Raw genomic sequence first — 15,605 nt, 5'->3', positions numbered from 1 at the left:
AACTGGAGTGCAGAGGCAGCTTTACCAAGGCTGAACTCAGCCTCTGGCACCTCCGTGTGACTGGCACAGCGCCCACCCCCCCTCCTGGCACGCAGGGAGTGAAGCCACACCATTTCCTGAGCCAGGGACCCAGGTGACAGGCTGCGAGGGCTCTGTACCACACAGCACATGTGGCACACGTTAGCTGTCCCTCTCCAGCCATCCTGGGAAGCTGCCTAACAGCTTCATGTCCAGAGCAGATCCGAACAGCTGCTGCTCATTTGTGAGATTCAACCAGCATTTTTTACACCCTGGTTTGGGACAAGACTCCCAGGGAAAAATGACAGTTTCTCTGTGCAGAAAACAAACATTTCCTGCCTGCTTGGACCAAAACAATTCAGAAATACAAGTGCTGGCTTAAGGGTGGTCTCCAGTCCGACCTCCACCGAGCCAGTAATCCTGTGACTGCCAGTAACCTTATGGTGTTGCCTGAGAAAAACAGCAAGAATGAAAAAAGCTGCCAACCTCTCTGAACAGCTTTTGGGGAGCAGCTGGCATCTGTTCCTCTTCCAAGTAGGAAGACCAGTTCCATACCTTCTTCTTTCCAGGAAGCACTAGTTATCAAAAACAATGAAATGAACATTGAGAGAAATGAGAGAAAATGAATGCTTCTCTCTGATGCCTCCTGCTCTGCTTCTCCTCCCCTCTTCTCCTTCTCCTCCCATGTTTGCTGTGGCACCCCAGAAGAGGCAGTGTTACTCAACTTTTGAGGAAAGGTAGGAATTCCAGCAATAGGAAAACCATGCTCATCCCTCAGGAAATGAACATTTATTGTATCACAAATCAAATGAACTGTGGCACCTGGACTTCTGGCAAGTCTAGACAAGACAGAATATCTTAAAACTGTGGGAATTAATTCCTCCTCCTGACATTTTACAAAGCAATAAGGGGTTAAATATAAACTAACAGGCAGCCCAGAGAGGCATATAACTGCAGGTAAAATAAAACAAATGAAAAACCAAGTGATTTTTTGCTCAGTTCACAATATTTTTTTTTATATACATATATATGTACATATACATATATACACATATATTTATAACCTCCTAATAACACAATGCATCTACTAGAGAGGCAGCTCCCAGATGATGAAAACAACTTGGATTCATTCTGGTAGAACCACAGTCATACACACAGAAAATTACATTCTAAATGTATATTAAAACTCTTCCCCAAGTTACATACTGACTGATTTAAGGTATGTAATATACTTAACTCGTAGTCTACAATCAATCACATTATTTACAATTTATTTTTACTTAACACTGTAGGCTGTGGCTGAAGCTCTCCAAAGTCAATGGAAAAAGGATTCTTACTGTCTTCAGTGAGCCCTGGATGAAGCTGACTCCTTCCAGGTCCTTACCCTGAGCCCATCATGCAGGCAAATCCAGAATATTCCTGCTAATACACCTCTGAAGCTGACTGTGGTAAGAGGGTTATGTACCTAATAAGCTGTTCTGAATGTGAAATGAGCTCTCCTGTCCTTTCCTCTTCTGTTTATTATTATTCACTTTATAATAGCTACTAAAAAAATCTATAAACATTACAGAAAAGATACTATGAGCTTAGCTCACCTTGTTTTATTGGTTTAGTGTTTCTGCGGCTTTTCATATTATTTGATTTATTCTTCTCCTAGACACAGATACGTTAAAAAGAAGTTTAGCAAGATTGTTTTTCCCTCTGTCTGATCATCTCACAATGCAGGTACAACATGGATGTAACAGGTAACTAAAAGAACTATTAGCCAGCATTGCTGTCTCTTGAACAACCCTGAAAGAACATCTGGAGGGAATGTTACAAAAATAATGCTGATCTTGGTATCCCAAAGTGCTTTACAAGTTACTTAATATATGCTACTGAAGTTCATTTAAATGTGGCTGCTAAAGAGCAGCACAGGACCAAAATCTCCATTATAATACAGAGTATTTGCTTTCTGCAATGCAGGATTTGCTGCGCACGCCAGCAGCCTCACTGGAACATTTATTTTTCCTTTTCCTTTCTTACGTCCATCTATGCCAGGAAATGGATACAGGGGAAAAAAAGGAATTTATGAAGCCCTGAAGGAAGCAGAAGCCTCAAATAACTCCTGCCACAGATGAGTACCCCAGACAATGTGGTCTCCCTGTGTCACACTCCAAGCCCAACTGTCACTCCTGTTTCTCCTGTGTGTTTGCAAACTCAGTTGGATTCCTCCCAGGCTGTCATTTCTCAGAGCAAACCTAAACCTGGCAATACAAAACTGCCTGCCAAACATTCCCCAGAAGGGACCAAGGGGCAGTTTCTAACGAGGATGAGGAGAATGGGGAAGAGAGAGACTGCAAGGACTTCTGAAAACATCCATCCCATCTCACCCACATCCCAGAGAAAAGCTGAGCAAGACGATGAATTAAACTGCTCATGACAGCAGAGGCTGCAGCTTTATTGCCCACAAACACCTACCCCTGTTCTGCCCTACGGAACCCTGCATTATGTGAATAAACATAAAATGGCTCAGAGAGGCACTGAGGGGCAGGAGCAGAGCACAGAGGGGCACAAAGGGCCCTGGGAGGGAGTTAGGGGCTGCAGGAAACTGAAGGAAAGATCAGCTCAGGACTGAGGTACTGCTGTTTATGCACCACTGCTCCAGGTTTCTGGTGGTGCAGTGAGAATATGTGCAAGTATGTAGTAAAACCCAAACAAACCCTGTGGCTTGATCTTCAATATCACACAACAGTATTTGAGTGTAGTTATTCTGGAGACATGTGATGTTATTACTGTGAACTCCTGACTTTCACTTCACCTGAGCTATTCATTCACTCCTGTGACTCCTCAGAACCGATATTCCCATCACTAATGTAAATCAGGATCAGACCCAGACCATTCCCTGGGTGCAGAACAACCTCCCTCAGAACAGTTTGCAGTGCACAAGGAACTCTGAGACAACTGCCCCTGCTTTTCACAGCTCTCTTTAAAGGAAGTACAAACAGCCTCATTTACCTCATCCTCATATGTGTTTTCCTCCTCATCCTCTGAATCCAGAGGCAATCTTCTCTTCCTCCGGAGACGTCTGACAGGTCTGCCAGCCTCAGTCACCTGACAGCCACTGCTGGTAGTAAGACTGCCATTATTTCCTGTTTCTGAAATCATCTGGAATGTCTCTGATAGCATTAAACATCCAAAATTAAAAACAGTATCAAACTAGAAGTGCAACATTACTCCTGCACTGTTCCCAGTGTCTCTGAACCTCTTGGAATGAGGAGGCCTGGACTGATGACCTGAAGAAATGAAAGGTGTCTGCAGGAATTCCTGGATATAGAACTGTAACACTTGGTCTGAAATGTTCATTCTACTCACAGCAACACCATGTTCCCATTAAATGCTTTCAAACAAAAAATGGGAAAAATCTGGATTTCTGTACCTCTCCCTGTGCTGCTGGGAGCCTGTCTGAGTACAAATCTTTCCATTCTCAAAGCAATCCATTTGCTCACAGGTTGGGGAATCAGAGCAGGGCACGGCTTGTCTGGGCACTGCAGAAGTAAAGAAAAAGACAACCATTAAATTAAAATGTTAAAACAGCTTTTGGGCAATGAGCTTGGTCAAAGTCCTTTACAAACTTTCACTAACTGACATTGAGTATACCATTGTGAGGGAAGTAACTATCATCTGAGTGCTGCCACACCACCTCAGGAGAGAAACCCCCCTTGTATTAGTAATGTTTTAATTTTGGAGCATTGGTCTCCAATAGTACTCTCAGGGACATCTTGGTTGGCCTGACGATCTTCAAGGTGTTTTCCAACCTTAATGAGTCCGTGATATTATCTGTGAGGGAGTTCTGCTGAAACAGTGAGTAATTTAATCAAAGGAAACTGGTGATTTACAAAGTAAATGATGCTGAACAGCCTGAAGGGCTAACTCGGGGAAGAATGACCCACATGGCTGCAGTTTGTGGAGAACTGTTGCTCATGGGATGGACTCACTTTGAGAAGTTCATGAAAAACTGTCTCCCATGAGAGGAATTCCCTGCTGGAACAGGGAAGGACTCTGACTCCCCTCCCTGAGCAGCAACAGAAACAACCTGTGATGAACTGACCATAACCCCCACCCCCATCTCCCTGTGCCACCAAGGGGAGGAGGGAGGGGTTTGACATCCATCCCTGCTCCAGCACAGCCCTGCACACACACAGCCTGGCCTGCTAAGGACATCACAGGAAATCCAGACATAGAACTAGAACACCCATCCAGACATATTCAGGGCAGCTTTGGAAAAGGAATGATACATGGCAGACTTCAGAGATTCATCCTCGGAGCTTAAAACACAGGCCATGCAGGAACACTTTACTGGTCCAGATAAAAGTGTGTTAAAGAAGTGTGTTAAACAGTGTCACTGTGCATCTTTTATTACTCCTGACCTGCAAATGCAACCAAGCATCAAAAAAAAATTAAACTAAAAAACCACCTTTCTGATGAGCAAATAGCTGTAAAGATTACTCACTCCTTGATCTTCTTTACTGTGTGCATTAAGGAGCTACTGAATTCCAGAATGAAAGAGGCAAGTCAAAGGTGGTTGTATTTGCAAGCTCTGCTCCAAAGCTTTTATTCCAAGTACTTCATTAGTCTGAGATCTTTTCTCAGTCATCTGCACTTCACTGAAACCTCAGTCTGAAAGCATTTGCTTCACTCTGAAAGAGGGCTCCTTGTTGAGTGGAGAAGCCCCCTCTGTCTTCTACTCCTGTGTGCTTCCTGGCCTCAGGAAGTGAGGTCAGGTGCCTCCAACACCCTATCAAAGCTCCATCCCAAATGTTCTTCCCTCTCTTTATCTAAAGCTTGTATTTCTTTAAGCTTCAAAGATACTGGACTTGCTTCTGAAAGGCTCACGTCCTTCTCTGCAGCTCCAAGGAGACAGAGCATTATTTTCATTTCAACACAAAGAGAAATGTCCCATTCTGAAAAAATGATAATTCCAAGTGGACTCAGCTTCCTGCAGGATTCCATCCAGTTCACTCCCCTCAAACACTTCAGGAGCAGCAGCATCCCGGTGCAGATTCCAGGGGCTGAGGTTCATGGGACAGTTTAGTGCCATGGCAGAATGTCAGTGGAAGGAGATCCCCAAGCTCCATGTGCTGCTGCAGACAGAGCTCCCAGGAGCTGGAAAGGTGCCCGTGGCACTGCAGGAGCAGAGGTCTCCAGGGCAGTGACGGTCCTGCACACGAATGAACAGTTCTGGTTCTGCCCAAACTGGTGCAGACAGAGCCTGGGGCTCCCTCCTGCCATAATCTGAAAATGCACCATCGGCCAGGTGAGCTAGGGAAGCCCAACCCCAATCTCTGAACACATAAATTTGTATTAGAAAATCAACTAGCATCTTTACTAACAGTCTCTGATCTGAGGGTGAGGCCTGGCTGATCATGGGGGCAACCTCAAGTTTCATCCCACAGCTCTAGTCCTCATTCCTAAGGTCTGGAAATGCAGAATTTACTATCACGACTGCATCTTCACACATCTTTAACACAACAGAGCTCAATTAAACAAGTTTGCTAATATGAAATCTACGCAAATCCTCCAGAAATAATCCGTCCTTCCAGAGATGTTCTTGAATGGTATTAAGGAAAAATGTATTTTGTGCATGCAAAAACTAGAATATAGCAGGAAGAGAGAGGGGGAAAAAGGATTAAACAGCAAATATACATATATATACATATTTGGCATCTTAAGGACAAAGCAGCTCTCTGGGCAGCCAGTCATCGTGTTCCAGCTGAACATTCCAACCAGACCCAATAACTGAACCACTGAGGGCTCTTACACTTGATCATCTAATATAAAACAACATATTATTATTTGGTGCCTTTCAGTCTAATAAATACCATGGTGCTTTGTTGATTCTCTGCTATTAGGAGGAATCAATAAAAGTGAAGCTGTTTCTGTGAGGGAATGTTTCAGCTGGGTAAGGAGCAGAAGTGTAATGACTTGGACTGAATACAGGGCAAAAGTCATGCAACTGCAAAATAACCCAAAGGAATCAGTGGACCAATTCCGTGTTTTATGGAAATGTAGACCACTGATCTCAGAACACTCCAAGCATGAAGGTTTATCCACATCTGCTGGCAGAATTGTCTCCTCATAGCTAAAGCCCTTCCCAGTCCTTACCCACTGCTGAAAGAGGAGGAGGAGGAGGATGATGACGACAACGACAACGAGGACAACAAGGACGAGGAAGACGAGGAAGATGAGGAAGATGAGGAAAAAGAAGATTATCAACACTGGTCGAATGTCGGGGGCCTGTGTCTTGGTCTGGCAAGACAGGTGTCTGTCAGGGAAAGTTGGAGCTCTCCTTGGAATGGAGAGTGTAAGCCCCCTGCCTCCAAATTATTATAATTTTGAAATTAGGGGCCTTCAGGCTAAAATATGGGAATAAGAACAACAGTTCTTTACTAGGAATATTAAAAATACAAATGCAGTAGTACAAAAAAAACCCCAAACAAGCAAACAAACAAAAGTCCTAGAAAATCCTAACAGATATATGACCTGACACCCTGTTGGCCAGGGTGTTGGAAGCAGTCCAAATAAATCTTCCTGGAGTAACAGATGTTGTTCTGTGGAGTAGAGATGATCCTGTAGAAAAGGGTGCAGTGCTGGCAAGATGGGTCCACTCTTCCTCTGAGAATCCAGTGGAAAAGAGGAATGTCTGGGGTCCCTGTGTCCCCATTTTTATCTGGGCAGGGAATGGTTGGCTCCTCCCCCTGGGTGTTCCATCTCCCAATGGATGATGGAATGTGTCAGTCCCTGGTGAGCCTCAATGGCCCATGAACAGAAGATATCCCCGAGGGTGGGCAGTGGTGACAGAGATCACAAACACTGCCCCACCTGGTTTAACAGCTGGGCTGTGATCAGAAGGCATCCGCCCTCCTCCCCCTGGAGTTACAAGAGATAAAGAAAAAAAAATTTCCCAACTGCTTTCAACAGATGAAATAGAATAGACTTTTTTTTTTGGTTACATAATCCAAGACAGCCTGATTCTGAATGCCTGATGCGGTAATAACAACCTCATTTTTCAGAGCTTTCAAGTTCCTTCAGCTCCAATTTATTTCACTTGAAATTAATCTTTTCCTCCCCAAGACTCAGAACTTGCAGCCTTGAAGGCAATTCTGTGTATTTGTTTTCAGCACAAAGGAGTAGAATAGATGAATTTAATTTACAAATGTCAACAGCCACTCCCCCTCCTCTAATACACAACCCCAGGTTTGTGACCATCAGACTTTGGTTCTGATTCACAAGAGCCTTGTCTGCCCCTGAAATCCACTCTTGACCTGAAGCCTTCCAGGTGCTCAACTTTCTACCTACAGATTCAGTGTGAGCATAATTCAGCCAAAGGCAGACCCATGGACCTGATGCAGGATAACACAGGGCACTTCAGCATTCCTGCAGCTCCAATTCCAGCACCATCACAGCTCTTTATGATTATTTTAACTGGGCCAAAAGCACAACAGACTTTAGCAAACGGCAATAGCAAATATCTCTGGATAGCACAGGATAATCTCTGTAGGAGTTCCCCAGCTTCCACTGGTTTATCTGAACTGCAGGTGCAGAACATCTGTGGCCAGTGTCCATGTTCAGGGTCACAGAACACATCCACATCCCCATGGCTGCTGGCAGAGGCAGGAACTGGACTAAATGAGCTTTGTGTCAGGTGGTATTGAATATATTAATATTTCATGTAGCCTTGTGCATCTATAAACATTTCTTTGTAGCAAATGATTGGTTGCCAGTTTCAACAAGGGCAAACCTGTCCATTTTTAGATTTTATTCTTTGCGTTCAGGCTTTAAGAATAAAGAAGCCCAAGTACCAAGACTATTTACAAAGCTCCCTTTGGGAGAAGGAGTTTGGAAATTACTTGGACAGAAGTAATTAACTTGGAGAATTTACTTCAAACTGGGCCAGGAAAACTGTCAAGAATCACAATGTAGAAAATAATTTTGAACCTAACCAGAGAAGATCTGATAAAATTATCGGTCTTTCTCATCTCTACATTTTATAAATCCAGTAAAACCCACAGAAAAATATAATAAAGAAATTGCTCTTCTTATAATGCTCCCTTATCAGTAAAATCTACAATAAAATCAAGACAACCCAACAAAAGGAAGCAAATGGAGCAATTAAAAAGACAGCAGAAACTAACATGAAACATTTTGAGGAACCATAGTCAGGCCCAAACATTCCTCCTTTGTCCCAATTTGTGATTTCTTTTCATCTTCAGCATTTTAAATCTCAGAAACATTAAGGCAAAAGAAGATACTGCAAAACTGAAATGAGTCATTCAGTTTCAAGTTGCAGATTCAGATTTATGAAATGATAAATGATTGCCAGGCTGGCAGAGATACTGTAGCCTAATTAATACGCTTCCCCCCAGACCTCTATGCCTTATCTTTAGACACGGAATCCACAGGAAGAGGTCAGAAATACTCAGGTTTTGATCTCATTTCTGCCCCTGAACCAGTGCAGACTTGGGAAACCACCTTATTGTTACTGCAGAAAACTGGCTTTGGCTTTTAACATCCATCTTACATTCGTTAGGAGACCAAAAAGAAAACAACAACAACAAACCACACACACAAAAAAACCCCAACAAAATAAACCAGGAAGAAAAAGGGTAAAAGTTCACATAAAGTGAGTATGAAGGCTAAATGGGTAGATAGGTGGCTGAATGGCTAAATGGTTCTACTTCTATAAATGTTTTTCTTTCCATCAGACTGGATGGGAAGAGAAACATTCCAACAGAAATCCCATATCAGGTGCTGCCAGGATAATTTTCAATGACAAGGATTTCAGTGTCTCTCTCTGGAGAGGAATGCAATGGTGCAATAAACGCTAAGACTGTAAATCAAGTAATAACATGAAGTTTGCAGCACTTCTGGCTAAGCTTCCATGGACCAGGAGGCAAAATCCCATTCAAGAAGCAGCTGGCATCAAGAGAACCATCTGACACTGTGCTGTTCTGGGAATAACTGATTTTCAAATCACCTTTCTGCCCTCAAACAGGGTGGAAGGCTGCTCCTCTCACTCGGTGTGAGCTGGCTCTGAGAGCTCTGCAGCGCTGTCTGACACCTGATGTGTGACATCTGCCAGGCTCTCCTGTGCCATCAGTGAGGAACAGAGCTGCAGTTTAAACAGAAATACACAAACCCCACCACAACTCCTTGCAGCACAATTAAACTGGTCTCAGAACTGCCTGGAACACTTAGGAGCTCAGACATAACCACCTCGCCTGTACTTTGCTGTAACGATGACAGATGATGCTTTACTCACCTGTCAAAACCTGTTACTCACCTCAGGCAAGTAATATTTTGCACAGCTGAACTAATACCATTACCAAATAAAACCACAGCCTCATCTCCAGGAACCTCATCAGTCAGGGACTGAAATGAACCTTCAGAGCCTGTGATGGAATTGTACCAATGGCTCAAGAGAAAATGTCAGTAGCCACTAGCAAGCATCTAATGGCATGAAGAGACTATGTCAGTGAAGGGAAAAAAAGACAAAATTCAAAACTGATGAGTTCTGTCTGAGCTCCACCCATTGCACTTCCTACTAATTATTGTTTCCCATGAAGAGGGAAAAATTTTAACTACAAATCAAGGAAAATATTGCTCTGAAAGATTAGACTGGGAAAACGTCTAGGAAGGCAGAGGAATGCTTTGGCTGGTATGGAGGAGAAGCAAACACTTTTTGTTTGTGTTATGCCACAGGACCACAAGATGAAGCACTTGGGTTTTCACAAGTTTGTCCAGCTCATTTGTACAATGGAGCCTTTCCAAGTTTCCCCATAGCACACGATAACATAAGGATTATGGTAGGTGCTATTGCACGGGAGACAAATAAACAGCACCATGGTAATGTGACCTCAGTCAGTTCATAGGATCAGACAGCAAAATTGTGAGTTTACTTTATACCAGTAGGTCATCCTATAATGAAGCCCAAAGCACTGCTGGAGCCAGTGAGCTGCTTATCTTGGTTTGATGACACAGTTGTGTCAAACACACAGACACACACAGAGATTTATTTCAGCAGTCAAAAGCACTGGCACGGGCTGTGGCTGCTGAATGTGTGCCCGTTCCACACCCAGCCCCTCTCCCTGCCAACACCAGCCGGCATTCCAGCATTCTCACAGAGCACACAGATCAGGACACCTGACAGCGCTGCCTCACAATGAGTCTGACTGTCCCCCTTTGCCATCACAGCCACCGTGCTGCCTGTCGCTGTTTTATGGTTCATGTGACACTGTGACAGCCATGTGGCAGCAGCTCCTCTCTCCTGTCCTTATGGGGCACTCTGTGCCATGCTGGAAAGCATCTTGACCTATTCCAAACAGATTGGGAGGGACACAAAAGAAGGCACAAAATCTTACTCCACGCCCACAGAGCTAATGCTTTCTGTTCCTTTATGGAAAGAGAGGAGCAGAAACAGTGTCCTTCCAGTTTCATGGCTTTCACTAAGAGCCTTTGGTGCTGAGCTGCTTTCCCCAACTCTCACCTCCTCCTGCTTGGGAAGAGCAGTGGCTCTGGAAAGGGCACCTGGCTGGAGCCCTGCACAAACCTCACACTCCACAGGGCTCAGGTGGGAGCCCCAGGAATGTCTCCTCCAGGCCTGAAACCACAGAGCTGCTAATCCCAGTCCTGAGAATCACTTGTAACCACTATAACACTCACACACACTTCTGAACATCACGTGGCACCACACAGGTATTACACACCTTAAAAACCTTCACGGTCTGCAGGAGTGACCCAAAGTAGAATGACAGAATCTTGCAATGGTTTGGAGTCGGAAGGGACCTTAAACTCCATCCAGTCTCACCCCCTGCCACAGGCAGGGACACCATCCACTATCCCAGGTGGCTCCAAGCCCTGTCCAGCCTGGCCTTGTATACTTTCAGGGATCCAGGGGCAGCCACAGCTTTGCTGGGCACCCTGTGTCAGGCAGTCCCCACCCTTCCAGAGATTTCCTTCTAATATCTGATCTAAACCTGCCTGTCAGTGTGAAGCCGTTCCCGCTTCCCCTGTCACTCCAGGCCCTTGTAAATAGTCTCTCTCCAGCTTTCTTGTACGTTCCCTTTAGGCACTGGAAAGCTGCAATTAGGTCACCTCAAAGCTTTCTCTTCTCCAGGCTGAACAATCCCAATTCTCTCAGCCTTTCAAAAAGTTTAAAAGCTACAACATAAATAGGGTTGTCAAAACAAATCCTGTGTGATTCATGAATACAACCTCTACCTATTTGCTTAGCTCTACCATGCATTTATTCCATCACTTTTCTGGATTCAATCAGAAATTAGAAAAACAAAGCAAAGCATCAGGAGATGAGCCAAAAGACGCTAAACCTAAAAATAAAACACCCATTCTTTGGGGGTAAAGTATTTTACCAGTAAATTGAACCACTCTCTGGAAAGTAATCTGCCAAATTCAGCAAAGCGTGTCTGCCCTCACACCTCACCTGTGGAGTACAGTGAGTGATGCTAATTAGGAGAAAGAGGGTTTTGTCAGATCTCTGTTGGCTTTGGCTAGTAATTGATTCCACGTGCAGATGTGTGCAGCTGCCAGCCTTCCTTAAAAGGACTCGGTAATTTTTCCCCCAAGTCTCCAATCTAATTTTTCATCCCACTGTGTCTCCCTCTTTCCCCTTCTGCCCATGCAGCACAACTGGAGGGCTTGAGGAAAAGCTGAAATAGATTAAAAATTACAGAAAACAGGACAGAGGGAACAGGGTGTGGGGAACAACCGACACTGCAACAAGGAATAACCTTGTTATTTCACAGACAGACTATAAATCCCCGGAGTAATCACTGCTGTGGGTCAATCTGGTTTTGATCCAGTTTATCTACATTTTCTTGATCAAACTCTGCAATTTTGAGAATTGGATTTAGGCCTCCAGAACACTTTCCTGCCCAGAGACGAGGCATGGACTGGCACATGGACACTCCACACCTTATCCTCTGACAACACTCACAGTGGGGTTGTTAGGGTCTCCTGTGCCAGGACTTGGACTCAATGATTCTTGTGGGCTCCTTCCAACTCAGGAATCATTCCATGATTTTATGATCTCCATCACCATCCTGAAGGAATCTGATTCTGTGTCCCAGTGTCAGGCTTTCAGTACATGTCATCTCTCAAAAAACACGAGCACTCTTGGAAAAGGACAAGTGGGTTACACTGAAGCTTCACCCTCAAATCCACATCCCTCAACACCAATGGAATATATTGCCATACCCAGAAGTATCTGCAATAAAAGCTCTTTGCATGAAGGTAGAAGTGAGATAAGGGCCAGGCCTTCTGCAGATAAACCAACACAATTTTAGGCATATTTAAGTCAGACTGCAGACACTGCTTTAAATAAATTCACAATGCTACTTTTAAAAATCGGTGTAAAGCCTTAACTACAGTAAATGAAGAACTCGTGATAAAATTGCTGACAAACAGCATGGCTGAGGCAAGGAAAACACACGCTGGGTCCCGAGGAATTCGTGGGGCAGCAATTGTCTGCAGAGCACATCTGGCTGTGTACCCCACTCACCTCCTGCAATCTGCTGGTTATGGCAAGGAAACCCCTGAAGACAGATGTATCACCTCCAGCCAAGACAAGGGAGCTGGCCCTGCACAGCCTGCCCAGCAGTTACACCCAGCAGTTCTCAGCAGCTCAAACTGGGCTCTGATTCTAACCCAGCACTCACCAGGAATTACAATTCATTTCACACACGTTCAGCTTTAATGGGATTACTTGCAGGATAAGGTGCAATCAATTTCAGGGCAAAACTAGTGCACAGAGGCCAAAAACATCCTTTGTTTTAATTGCATCTGTAATTACTTTGTAAGACTGCAATCCAGCAAACTACCCTGGGGACTCCTATTAATCATTATTACATATCTCCCATGGCCAAGCAGGAATACTCACTCAGGAAAAGACTCTTCCCATCCTTAGAAATGTATAATCTGAGTAGATTATAGATCATAAAGTGAGGAAGCAAAACGCTGATGAGACCACGTCAGACTGTTCTTAATTGCTGTGTAGGGAAGGAAAGTTTGAAATACCAAGTCCCTGTTTTCCCTCCTTTTTACTTCTGTTTAACTGTATAATAAAAGACCAGAAAGGTCTTTTACAACTTGGCACAAAATATCAGAGCGCTTTATCCCTTAATCTCAGTTACGGGCCATTTTTAAAAATTTATCTGGGCAGTAGTAGAATAAATTAAATGTTTTCGTAGTATAAATCTAATCAGATTCCTTGTGGCACCAGGAGTCCATAAAACTGTCCTAATCCCTTTCTCCTGACACCAAACATCACTCAGACTGTCCCACACCGACTCCTATCGCAGCCAATCGATAGTTTTTGAAGGATTACATTTATCCCTCTATTTATTCAGCACCGATTTCCCCTCCCAAAATCCCCATTCCATTAGTTCTGCACTTTGAATTGGCTGCCAGAAAGTTTGACGATTTTTTGTTCTTCCCGTCATGTAAAAACTCTGTTTTCGAACTAAAACCTTTCTGGTTTGGGGGAAATCTCCAAGACCTGGTTCTCCTGCACTGGGTTTCTATGTTTGTTAATATTTTTGAGTTGTCACAGTCCCCAAGAGTTTCACCGGAGCGCTGCCCAGACGGGATAACCCCATTTTCTCCACTACTTCTTGCGTGAAAACCGGGCAAACACCACCTCAGCAGCTGTTAACACTTTATGACCGTTCAAAGAACTTAACCCCGCGTTCCGCCGGCATCCACAGGCGGGCTTGCGGTGTTTTTGCCCCTTTTGATGGTTTAAACGCACTTTCCGCCCCGCGGGGCCGCAGCAGCCCCGGCTCGGCCGCGCCATTCGCGCTCCCGGCCACCCCCAGCCCAAGATGGCGGCGGGGCCCCGGCCGGCCGCGCGCCCCCCGCCCGCCCTCACTCACCGCGGCCGCGCCGCCGCCGCTCCAGGGCCTCGCGATGGAGCCCGGGCAGCGCCGCCAGCCCCGCGGGGCCCCGCGCATGCGCCGCTCCGGCCCCGGCCCGCGGGAGGCGGCGCTGGCTGGGGAGGGGGACCAGGAGCGGGGCGGTGCTGGGATAGGGGGTGCTGGGTAGGGAGGGGTGGGTGTGGGGTACTGGATAGGGGGTGCTGGATAGGGGGTGCTGGGTGTGGGGTACTGGGTGTGGGGTACTGGATATGGGGTGCTGGATAGGGGGTGCTGGGTGTGGGGTACTGGATAGGGGGTGCTGGATAGGGGGTGCTGGGTGTGGGGTACTGGATACAGGGTACTGGATGTGGGATACTGGGTGTGGGGTACTGGGTATGGGGTACTGGATAGGGGGTACTGTATACAGGGTACTGGGTATGGGGTACTGGATACGGGGTGCTGGGTATGGGGTGCTGGGTATGGGGTACTGGGATACGAGGTACTGGATATGGGGCGCTGGATATGGGGTACTGGATATGGGGTGTTTGGGTATGGGGTACTGGGTGTGTGATACTGTGTGGGTAGGGGGCACTGGGTATGGGGTAGGGAGAGGACCTAGGACAGAGCTGGCACTGGGATGGGGATGCACTGAAGTAGGGCTGGCACTGGGATGGGCTGGTACTGGGACCTGGAAGCACTGGGATGGGCATGAACTGGGACATGACACTGGTAGGAGGCAGACACAGGTCACTGGGGGCACTGGGAGGGGCAGTGTGGGTGTGAGGGGCACAGCCCCATTCCCGGTGCTGCTCCCTGAGCCAGCCGGGTGAAGCTTGGGCACGGCCGTGGGCGTTGGGGCAGTTCATGGCTGAGATGGGGATTTGGGAAGAAGGAGGAGCTGTAAATCACCATTGCTGCTGGCATCCAGCAAATCGTGACCACGGTGTCCCACTGTCTCCCACGCCCAGGAGTAACAGAGGATATCGCCACCTCTTCTCTGGATTTGTTAAACTTGTTTGTCTTCTCATCTGGGACTGTTATTTTCCTTTGTATTTGAATTTTGGAACAATAAAAGAGGTGGAGGTAGGATTTTTTTAAATGACGCATTGGGGGTTTTCCACCACGGTGAGGGAGGAAAGAGCACAAGCGGGCCCCAAGCTGTGACAGCTTAAATGGAATGGGATTTCGGGAAAATAATAAATGAGATTTGCAATGGCTCATTTGAAATACACATCACCATATTATTCATCCCTCAAGCAAGGCACATAAAATACCTTTTAGAATCTTTAAATTTAGTCAGAAAACAAATACATTTCTCGCTTCATCTGTGCCAGCAAGTTCCACTAAAACGCAAATCTTGCAGATGCTTGCAGCAAGTGTTGAAACATTCAGTGGGTTCAGGTTTACAGGGGTGTTGGAGCCAAAAAGTTTTACAAGTAATTGAACCATCCATATTTATTTATACTCTTAATTTGATTTTAATTTTAAGTTTTGTTGAGAGATCTCTAGTCTGGGGTTTTTGCCCTTTTATCTCGCTGCTCTAGTGATTGTTTTGCCAGAACCTGCCCCATGCTCACCACATGCATTCCTGCCTTACTTTCTCAGAGCTCACCTCCAAGGTGCTTTTGCCCCATAAGACAGGTACCCCAACCCTAAATAATTTTTGGGGCTCTTTTT

The 15,605-nt window shown here is 45.5% G+C and overlaps 1 protein-coding gene across 5 annotated transcripts in view; it reads right to left on the bottom strand.

The window, feature by feature from the left end:
* LOC134561668 (lethal(3)malignant brain tumor-like protein 3) overlaps positions 1-14,061 on the bottom strand; it is a 42,768-nt gene extending 28,707 nt beyond the window's left edge. The window contains exons 1-5 of one of the 5 annotated variants that reach the window (XM_063418856.1): positions 13,947-14,059; positions 3,437-3,545; positions 3,016-3,124; positions 1,614-1,671; positions 505-593 (exon numbers count right to left, since the gene is read on the bottom strand). In XM_063418856.1, the coding sequence (XP_063274926.1) occupies positions 505-593; positions 1,614-1,671; positions 3,016-3,124; positions 3,437-3,498 (318 nt within the window). In that variant the 5' untranslated portion in view covers positions 3,499-3,545; positions 13,947-14,059. Of the gene's footprint in view, positions 1-504; positions 594-1,613; positions 1,672-3,015; positions 3,125-3,436; positions 3,546-13,946 lie in introns of those variants that run through there. The other 4 variants (XM_063418855.1, XM_063418858.1, XM_063418859.1 and 1 more) reach the window with 4 other exon arrangements.
* Between the last annotated feature and the right edge of the window lie 1,544 nt (positions 14,062-15,605).

The sequence above is a fragment of the Prinia subflava genome, chromosome 24 (assembly GCF_021018805.1).
Source record: "Prinia subflava isolate CZ2003 ecotype Zambia chromosome 24, Cam_Psub_1.2, whole genome shotgun sequence".
In the NCBI taxonomy this organism is placed as follows: Eukaryota; Metazoa; Chordata; class Aves; order Passeriformes; family Cisticolidae; genus Prinia; species Prinia subflava.
Note: the sequence above shows the minus strand (reverse complement) of the source record. Positions and strands in the feature narration are given on the sequence as shown.